The sequence below is a fragment of the Cydia pomonella genome, chromosome 21 (assembly GCF_033807575.1).
Source record: "Cydia pomonella isolate Wapato2018A chromosome 21, ilCydPomo1, whole genome shotgun sequence".
In the NCBI taxonomy this organism is placed as follows: domain Eukaryota; kingdom Metazoa; phylum Arthropoda; class Insecta; order Lepidoptera; family Tortricidae; genus Cydia; species Cydia pomonella.
This window is the reverse complement of record NC_084723.1, coordinates 9,584,829-9,595,629: the sequence shown is the minus strand read 5'-3', so window position 1 is coordinate 9,595,629 and position 10,801 is coordinate 9,584,829. Positions and strand designations below refer to the sequence as shown.

Genomic DNA, 10,801 nt, shown 5'->3' with positions numbered 1-10,801 from the left:
TGGAAACAACCCTATTGACAAAACGCAAGCTTATCAAAAGACCGGGATTTATAGGCCCCTGAAATCCAAGGAGATACTACAATAATAAAATATAAATAAATATTATAGGGACATTCTCATACAAATTCCCATGGTAAGCTCAATAAGGCTGGTGTTATGGGTACTCAGACAACGATATATATAATATTCAAATACTTAAATACATAGAAAACATCCATGACTCAGGAACAAATGACTGTGTTCATCACACAAATAAATGCCCTTACCGGGATTCGAACCCAGGACCATCGGCTTCATTGGCACTATCCACTAGGCCAGACCGGTCGTCAACAACAGAAACAGACAACAGGGGATGTAGTGGACAACAGTGTTAGTTTACTCTAACTTTACTTTACTTTTTTAACCCCCCGGTTGAAAAATCACCCAAATCTGAGGCGTTCATAAATGACGCTCTCTTATCAGTGTGGGTGACTTCCGCTGGCACATGCTTAAATTGTACGATCCCCATAATTTGTACAACAATGCATTTTTATAGCCCACTCAAGAAACCCAACATGCGCAAATTCCCAATGATACATGCGCCAATGCACAATGATACATGCGCCATGTGCAAGTCCCCCGCCGCTCATACATGGCAACATTTGTGTTAACGTCAATATTATACGTCAAACTCTTCATTTCCAACTTGACATTTTGATTCAAATCAATAAAATACGCAGTCCACGCCGCCGCGCAGATATTTCTTTTGCGCTTGCGCTCAACCAAGTTTTGTGTGTCGGCAAATATAAGTATGTCTAACAAAAAGCACAAGGAAATGGATAGACAGCGCGAGGGAAGTGAGAGCGAAGAAGAGCAGAATTCTGGCAGTGAAAAAGAGTCTGATGTCGACTCCGAAGGGAAATACACGGGAGACCAGGTAGACACAATTTAACCTCAAAATACACATGGTGGAATAACAAAAACTAAAATTTATTTTTGACGTTTTTTTTTTCAAACTTAGCAGACAATGTAAATTAGTTATTTAAAACATTGTTTTATCTATGCAAAGTAATGTAAGAGTACTTGTAACGCTTCAGTTAAGCTCGGCGCTCAGAAACCAGATCTCGTAAATATTGCAAACAATGAGATGGTGTCGGGTGGCGCCGCTCTTGTAACTCGTTTTGCACTTATTTTCAACTGTTGTTCATTGTTCGAATTGAAGCTAGTGCACATTTCCATGTTAAAACTACAGCATTATTTTATTTTATTTTATTTATTAGGCACACAAAACAGATAAGTAACATTTATTACTTTAAATAATTTTAATTTAAGTGACATATTTCTTTATCTGCCCATCTGCTGAGGCTCAGACTTTAGACCATACTGCATCCTTTTTTTCTGAGTTGGTTCTAGTTAGACTTGTGTATGTTTTTGGACTGTCTTATTTCAAACACAAACAGAAGTAAACATCATAATTTCATAGAAGTTTGATGTTTAAAATAACACTTGCACTGTCTGGGGTACCAAAATCGTTGCCAACTTAGCTTAGTCTGTCTCTATGACTCTACTGTCATTGTCTTACTCTAGGACTAGCACCCAAAAGAAAGGGATGACTAATTTTCCTGGTTTTTGCTGACTGATAAGTTGCATTTGCCAGCAGTGTTGGCCGAATGTTAATTTGAACTGACCATTAACCATTACAAATTGAACCGTAAACTGTAACCGTCCATTATGGTTTATGGTTCAAGTTGTGATGGTTAATTGTCAATTCTAATTAATGTTCGGCCAACACTGTTTGCTAGACTATATAAAGCATATTTTTTTTGTGATTATCTTGTTATTTATATTAGGAACTTCAAGCAGACTTTGAAGGCCGCAACCCTGAGGACTATGACTTCTATGGCATAAAGCAGCTTCTGAGGCAACTATTCCTCAAATCGAATGTGGACTTGGCAGGGCTTGCAGAAATTATAATCTGTAAGTATTGGTATTGTCAACCGGGGTGAATAAGGATGACTAGGAAAATAATAGTAGATTTTGTATGATACAATTTGTCTAGGTATTTTTTTAGATTCAACCCGGTTGTTGGTATTGCACAATATTGTAGCCATAACTAGTTGTTAGTTACAATAATGCTACAATTAAATTGTTATTTTTTAATGTTTGTCTTTTTTTATTAGGGTGTCAAAAATTATGCAAAATAAGTTCAACATCAAGTTGGAAATATATTCCCTCTGCATTACAAAGGCTTTTAATATAACCTCCACTCATCTTAATATTTTTTCTTGTTGTATTAGAATGAATCCTGAGTCCTCATTTGGCAAACTAATCAAGATTTTCTTAAAGTGTACAATCTTACCTCCCAAGGGGAAATAAAACCTTATCCCAATATTTAATTGGAATTAGTTGAATTCTTCATTATGTTTTTTTAGCGCTTTATACTACTTTAATACATTGGCATTGAATGCTGCACTAGTTTTTGTCAGAAATGCTTGTAGGTGTAATTATTAGCCTTTTTGTATTTTTTTTATTCCAAAGTAGTTTCTATAGATTTTTATGTCTATAGTTATTTTAACTCTACTTCTATTCCAGCTCAAAATTATGTAGGCAGTGTGGTGAAGCAGTGTCTAGATGACCCAGCAGATGATGATGATGATGATGATGTGGATGATGGAGTGTTTGGAGTCACCACTGTTATTAACATCACTAAGAGAAAGGTAAGGAATATTAGCCATGATAATCTAATTTAAACTGTTGTGGGTCATACTATTGTGAATGTTTACTCATGCTCTCTTTTTAGTGTTTTGAAATGGAGACCTAGGCTAGCTAAACTAAAAATACTTGAGTTACCTTACCGTTCGTATTAGTCATGATGTTACAGCCTTTAATATACCAATTGTTCATTTAAAAGAAAAAAACGTATTAACATTTTGAAAATATCCTGCGGCCCCACACTAGGCTATGCCTATCACTTGGCAGCCAGATTTGGTTTGAAAAAGTAGTTATATATAACCTTTAAAAGCTAATTACTCCGGTAACATACAGCTAAATATAAGGTTAATTAAGAACTAGGTAACATTATTTAAAGAGAAGTATGTCTAATAGGTAATCTAGTAATGAAAGAATGCACAAAAAAATTTGTCAGTATGTGTGTGTTTGCGTCTGGAATGCAATTGGAACTTTAAGGTTTCATAGCCAAAACAGTAAGAACGGAGTCATTATAGTTTTATTCAGGTTTGTCTGTCAGTATGATACAATTGTTACAGCCATTTTGATTGGAAACTATCAAATTAAATGAGTAATGTTTTGTAGGCCACTACTTTTTTTTTTTTTTAAATCCAAAAAGAAAATTAGGGTTGCTCCATACAAGTAATTAAATGCCTAAAAATATATAACTAACTAACTATGTATAACAAAGCATAAAACAAATATCAGCAAAAACTTTATTGCAAACCGAATAGTAAATGCCTGGAACAAATCCTTTCGGCCGCGTATGTAACCGAGTTTTGTAACCAGATACAAAATAAGAAAATTTACTCTTTTCTCATAACCAGTTACAAACTCAACCATTCTCGGCCGCTTTTGTAACTATGTTTTGTAACCCAAAGGTACCCAACCGTCCAGTTCCGATTTGATTTATATTTATATATGTTATAGAGTAGTCTAAAATAAGACACGTATTTTTTTTAGCTGCGCAAACTCAACCTAATGGGAGAAATTCTCCCCCAAAGTACTACAAAATTACTAAATCTTCCAACTCCTATAGAAAGTGATGCTCAAGCAACTTGCTAGTTAATGGCTGGTTTCAGTATATGTTTGAAAGTAGGAAAAAATAATGAGCACGTGTTTTGTTATATTGGCTGAAACTAATTTTTTCCTAAAAAAAATCGTCATTCCAAGTTTTATAATATCTTATCGCTAAAGATACACATAAAGACGGGTGTTTGTGGTGACACAAACATGACAATTTATATTACATATTACATTACATTAAAAATGTAATAGTTCAGAACTATTACAATTGTTTAACATTAAACAGTTTATCTCTCAGAAAAATCAACTTCCATGACTTCCATCCATAATTTCAACGACTCTACTGGCTTTAATGACATTGTAACTTATGTATATAAATTCTTTCGTATTAAAATATTTCTAAGTCTCTAAATATTTTTACTAGTTTGTAACTGGTTATGAGAAAAGAGTAAATTTTCTTATTTTGTACCTGATTACAAAACTCGGTTACATACGCGGCCGAAAGGGAACAAATTACCCTCTGAAGTTGTGAACTCTTGTAGTGTAAATTAATTTAAAATCAATCTTGACAAACTATCTAAATAGGAAATCGTGCTAAGTGAACTCTGATTTAGACGTACCAGCATCAGCTGCCTGTCTAAAACTAAATAATAATAATAATAACTAAATTTCTTAAAGAAATGTGTTTTAATTTGGTTAATATTTAACTTCAAAAGTCCTAAAATTTTCATCTTTTTTATGTGCATTATTTAATTGAGATGTACATAAGAAAATTTGTATTTTGTAGAAAGACCCGACGATACAGCAAGTCACAGCCCTCCTAAACCAGCTTGCAGAGGACAATGCTGATAACGAAACCAAAGCTCTCATCAAAAAGATCCTGTCCGATGACTTCAACCATGTTGGTTTTGTGATTAATGAACGGTATGTCATGTTACCTTATAGTTATCTGTAAAACAACATAGCTAAGGTAAGGTGGGATAAGACTTTCACTTGGGCAAGACAAACACATGTATGGAATCGTCATAATAATAATAATAATAACCGCAGGGCAGCTTGTGGCGAGCTGTTGGGGAGTAACGACCCCACGGACCCGAGTACTCCTGAGAGTCGGTCAGGGTCCTCCGTCTCCGGCGTGTCTTCGTCGGTTGGAGTGGACCCCAAGGGGACCCGCAGGACTCTCAGCTCTGGCTTGCCTTCATTGGCCGTCCAGAGAGGAGTCGTTAGAGCTAAATGCTCCAGGGGTGGAAGTGAAAACTTGCATAAGACGCGAGTTGGCACAGTGGCTGTTATCAGCCACTGGGTAGAAAGCGGCGTACACCTCTCCACACCCCTGAGCCGCTCACACCGGTGTTGCTCCTGGTCGTCTTCACGACGGCATTTTCAGGGGCCCATCTAGTAAGGATTTGACGTAGAATTTAGTAGACGAACTAGGAGGAGCAAGAAGGAGATTCTGAGAACACCTGACAGACGTAAGAAAACTAAACCGCTTTTTAAGGTATTCAGGAGTATTGGGAATAAATAGAGTGCTATAGAGTAGAGACAGAATATGAGTATTACGTCGGAAACGGATCGGTAACCACCTGAGCTGTGACCGGAATCTGAAGACATGATCAAATTTCCGTAGCCCAAAAATGAAGCGAATGCACACATTTTGAAGCCGTTCAACCTTATTCAATTGCTCTTCGGAGAGATCAAGATAAGAGATGTCGGCATAGTCTAAAATAGGAAGAAGAAGCGATTGAGCCAACGCAGTTTTAGTTGAAAGTGGTAAAAAGTTGCGGAGACGCCTAAGAGATCCCACAGCGGCAAAAATTTTACGACCAACTTCATTAAGTTGCGGACCCCAAGAAAGAGTACGATCCATACTGTTTGTCTTGTCCCAAGCAAAATAAACTATGTTCGTCTTACCCCACATCTTTGGAATAAAATTTTGTTCTCTTGTCACAAAATGTCAGCTTTCTATTTCACTCACTCATTATAATTTCAGTGACAATGGCAATTTTAGGGTTATGATTTTAATAGGGTTAAAAAATTTCTTTGTATGAATGGGTATGTTTGTGTTATGTCACAGTATGTATTGTTAAAACTACTGATGTCACCGAGCATTGTATTTTTTTATATGGTAAATGTTGATGAATGTGTTTCTTATTTATAACTGGACTATCAAATATTAGAGTATGATTTGACAATGTTTTGTACTAGTAGCACTTTATGTGTTTTAGTATTTATTCAATTGCCTATCGATAAATTGTACATACTAAACAAAATGAATATTTACTTTCAGAATCCTAAACATTCCTGCGGCCATCAGCGTGCCCCTGTTCTCATCTCTTCAGTCAGAGTTGGAGAAGGCCATCAAAAAGAACATGCCATACAAATTCCAGTACCTCATATGGATATGCAAAATATACAACACTGGAGGTAGGCACATTTTCTGTGGTATAGGCATTCAATGTGTTCCCATTTTGTCCCCGCTACACATGACCGCCGCCATGAGGCAGAGACAGATGGGAATGATACACATATGGCCGACTGTGCCCTGTGTCCCAACTGTGTCAAGACTTCTTAATGGTTTATCAGAGTTTGTGTTATAGTTCCCTGACTAGCACAAATCTCAATGCAAATTGGGGGTCATCTCAACACCTTTAAATTTATGAATGGTTTCGTTCACCGAAAAACGAATGATAAATTTAAATTAGCATTCTCATACATTGATACTATCCTGGTTTGACGGCTAACTACGAAACACGAAATTTAGTTTTTCGCGGTAGGGCCTCTGAACCCACGGCTTTCGCTTGCGTTTTACCAGGTAGTTGCAAAATTTAACAGGGATGATTTGGAAATTAAATTTCTCCATTTATAAAACCAGCCTATATAGCCAGATGTATGTTCGGTCTTGACAAAAGCATTTATTTATATTTCAGAAGCAGCAGCAGATACATTGTACGCGAATGAGGAAGAGAAGGCGCTGGTGGAGGAAGCGCTAGCGAGCTTCGAAGTGGACGTATCGGAGCAGGTCGACAACTCCCAGTGGGATTTCGAGGGCGGCGCCTTGTTGCCCGGCAGAAAGGTAGTCAATTATTTTCTGTAAATCTTTTACAGACTTATGTTTTACGACTGAAATAATAGTACTCGCCCTACATACGTCCAGTTATAATTTTAATGATGCCGGCGAAAACAACGACGAAAACAGTTAAAACTGATTGTAGGCTGCCCAGTTTTAATCTTATTTAGTGTTTTCACTTATTTCACAGATTATATAATAGTTCTTACGAACAAATACTTATATCTCAAAGAAAACGCAAATATCTACCGTTTTGATACCTACACAAAAATACAATGGAGTGACCTTCACCGTGCCGCTCCCCGCACCGCACGCAGCGGCATAACGGTTGTCTACGCTTGAAAACATTTTACAAATAAGTAAAGAGTAGAGTGAATTAAAATAAAATCTACATATATCATAAATTATGTATTTTAACTATGAATTTACAATTGTTTTATTTTTATATGTTGTATAATTTTTTTCCTTCTCTAAGTGATATGTTATTTAACTTGATCGTGGCGAAGATTCTAAACCTAATATTTTTATTTTATTTTTGGTATTTCTGCATTCATCCACACTACAAGCTGTGCAATTTTTTCGGGTCGAAGACATTTCTTTATTATATAATATTGGTATATTAGAGCGCGCGGTGACGTGCCTGCGTTAGCGCGCGTGGCAACCAACTGGCTGGCTTGTGTACCGCCGGCGGGACGAGACCCGCTCGAGAGAGCTCGCGCGCAGAGTTCCATAGGCCTGCTTATTTGAGACATTACAAGCTATCACCATCATTATATAGTGTAGTCCTTCGTATTATATATGTGTAGTCCCTCGTTTTGCTTTTTAATGTTATATATGTTTGAATCTTGTCAGCACTGTAACTACTAATATTATCGTCAGTGTAATAATATTAGTTTAGTACCTATTTTACTAACATTTTATACCTCAATCCGAAGGCAATGCCACTTATAAATTATTAGTTTATAAATCCTAGTGGGAATTGTCTCAGGATGTAGGTTGCACTTATAATGTAAAAACCAATATCCTCTTTTCTGTATCATCTGCCTATGTCTGTTTTTTTCCCCAATAAAGAAAATAATATAAAAATTATAGCTCATCATATCAGCATTATAGCTTGCACCATCTGTCTTGATAAATAAAATGTATCTTTTTAACCGTAACTGAAAACTTTTACCTTCAGGTCCTCATATTCGAAGGCAAGAAGTTCAACCATCTCGTGAGGCTGATAAAAGAGGAAGTGGAGGGGGGAGCTTAATGCGGTTGTCATATTGAATGCGTATCGACACTCGGGTGTGCGAGCGGTCGTAGCTATATACGTTTATAGCGCTGTCCCGCTCATACACCGGTGGCGTACACAGAAGAATCGATGTTAGTAATAGCGTAAATGTGTAGCTTGTGAAGCTTCATGTATGCCATTTAAACTTACTCGTGTAACCATATTTATGTTTAAGATTAATATACTATTTTAACTCTAATTGGGTTTTTATTTATTCCTTGACTGGAACTGATAAAAATACGCCTATTCTGTTGTGTAAAATGTTCTAAAATTACCAAAATTTTACGACCACCGACCATTAATATAATATCAGAAATTGGCGCATAGTTTTTGGGTAATTACATTGTCATAAATAAGAACTTGCTTATGTATTTTCTTTTGTATCTTTATTTCATTAACCGGGTCCACACAGAGCGAGCATACGCGCGAGGCAATTTCCTCACGCACAAAACGGCCAGTGTAGACGTGCCTCGGCCGAGCGCGCGTCTACACTGGCAGTTTTGTGCGTGAGGAAATTGCCTCGCGCGTATGCTCGCTCTGTGTGGACCCGCCTATTTATATTATAGAGCTATTTAGTGCGTATTGTATTAAAATGGCTAATATTTCTTGTCTTTTACACAGTACATACAAGGTAAAACAAAACTCAAATAATGATATCAGTAATTTAATTTTGTCAATAAATTTTAAACACGATTGTTAACTTAAAATATAACTAAGATGTCTAAAAGATCTCATTAAAAACTTCACTTATCTACTACACACGTCTTTCAGTATCAGTAAATAACTTTACTAACTTTTTACCATACTTCATTGCATTGCACTTGATAAGTACGAATACTACTCGGCGAGAAGCAAATATCCATAATGATCTGTAGATTTTCTGCACAGATATCTATTCAACAGATCTCCCATCTATCGCAATAGGGTAGTTGACTGCTTAGTCAAATCAGTTTCTTTTTTCGCACTGTCAAAACGATTAGTCACTATGGAATCTCTGTAAAATACAGAACAATAACGTCACGGTCAAGTTACCTACTCTTTATAGTTCTTTCGGATTTACTAAATTGTATTTGAAAATAACTGCGGTCAAGGTTTTTAAAATATTTTTCTGGTGCTTTATTTCGAGCACGGTGTGAATTTTTATTTATTCTAAATACAAGGACAAGAAACATCCCTATTTGTATAAAGACACCCTATACTTGATATTTAAGGTCTTCGTTTCGGTACACAATTTTTTAAGATGTGGTATTTATTTGAAATTTTGAACGACAACACCGTTACTAGTCATGCCCACAGCGCCAAGGACAAATATAGGTGTTATGGAGGACGCTGTCAAAGTAACCTTCACACTTTAAAGTAAGGTTTATATTAGCTCCCTTGCGGCTGGGGGCTTAGCGTTTGAGTGATGTTTGTGTTTATGAAATAAAGCGTTCAAAAAGTTACTGAATATGACTCAATGTTTCTTATATCAAAGATGGTTCTTATAAATGCACAGCGCATCCTTCATCATAAAGTCTCTCAGCGCGCACAGCCCCTTCAGAATCTTGGCACTATTATCCATCTTGTGGATATCGGTTTCCGACAGTGTCTTGTCCTGGGAGAGGTAGCCGTTGATGGAGTCCTCCGTCATCCAGTGGGCGGGCAGCTTGTGCATGTTGAAGTGGGACGGGTCCGGGTTGATGGGCATTGGCGTGAGGGACTTTTCCCAGGGAGTGATGTATTTTTGCTCGGAGTGGAGGCCTTCGATGTATCTGGAATGGTGGACGAATATTTGTTAGATGTCCGTAAATTATTTACAATAGTAAAAGATAACATTTCGTGTGTGTTGAAGACATGTAGACATAATAAATATGATCGTCTCGTGTTTCATAGTCACGTCCATTCAAAGGATATTTTGACCAACAGTTCAATTTTAGTTCTATTTTTGTAGAAATGCTAATCATATGAACAAAAAGAAGAGTTGAGAACCGATGACGGTTTCCGACTCACAAGCGCACTCGGGTCTAGAGCGGTGCGAGTCCTAGTGCTGTTATTGCCGACCAAACTCTGAGGGGTGAATATGTAAGATATATTGAAAAACTAACTATAAACAGCTGTTTTTTTTTTTCGCGATTTCCGGGTTGGCCCCATAGTACAAGTTGTTCAGTCGGTATGATGACCTACATATCACCCCACAGAGTTTGGTCAGTGATAACAAAAGCATCCTGTATAGACTGCCGCCCATCCTGTATAGAAAGGTGCTGAGAAACTATGATGGCCAAGGCTGCGAATTCGCCGCTGGGTTAGAGTCAGACCAAGATAAGTTGGCAGTGATTTTGAGACCCTGCACTGTCTGTGCAAGTGTTATTTTAACACATTCACTGCCAGACAAAAAAACGGCGCACTACCCCAGAAACCGGTGGTCTATAGCTGCGTACAAAACAACCCGCCCAGCGGGTTGTCCGGCACACCCACCAGGCAGCGCCCACCAGGTGGGTTCCCGACAGTGAATGTGTTAAACGACAACCTTCTATGAAATTATTTCGTTTACTTACGCTTGGTTTGACTCTGGCACAAGTTTCTCGGTGGCACAGTGTAAAGGGTAAACAGTGTCGCGACATGGTATGGCGCCGGGTGACGGCGTGTTGCGATATGGTACACGCGCTGCGCCTTGGGCGGCGCGGACAAGAACAGCGGCTCCAGGCCGGCCGGGCCGGACGGCGGCGTGTTGCGATATGATACCTGAT

General features: G+C 37.7%; 2 protein-coding genes across 2 annotated transcripts in view; one reads left to right on the top strand and one right to left on the bottom strand.

The window, feature by feature from the left end:
• The first annotated feature begins 694 nt into the window (after nucleotides 1–694).
• LOC133529629 (protein BCCIP homolog) lies at nucleotides 695–8,274 on the top strand. The gene is made up of 7 exons (XM_061867383.1): nucleotides 695–916; nucleotides 1,830–1,956; nucleotides 2,572–2,696; nucleotides 4,520–4,656; nucleotides 6,020–6,156; nucleotides 6,660–6,805; nucleotides 7,980–8,274. The coding sequence occupies exons 1-7, from the start codon at nucleotides 791–793 to the stop codon at nucleotides 8,052–8,054; spliced, it is 873 nt and encodes a 290-aa protein (XP_061723367.1). The 5' UTR covers nucleotides 695–790; the 3' UTR covers nucleotides 8,055–8,274.
• A 449-nt stretch (nucleotides 8,275–8,723) lies between these two features.
• Nucleotides 8,724–10,801, bottom strand: part of LOC133529630 (protein polybromo-1) — a 51,688-nt gene continuing 49,610 nt past the window's right edge. The window contains exon 33 of the mRNA XM_061867384.1: nucleotides 8,724–9,826. Within this exon, the coding sequence (XP_061723368.1) occupies nucleotides 9,544–9,826 (283 nt within the window). The 3' untranslated portion in view covers nucleotides 8,724–9,543. The remainder of the gene's footprint in view (nucleotides 9,827–10,801) is intronic.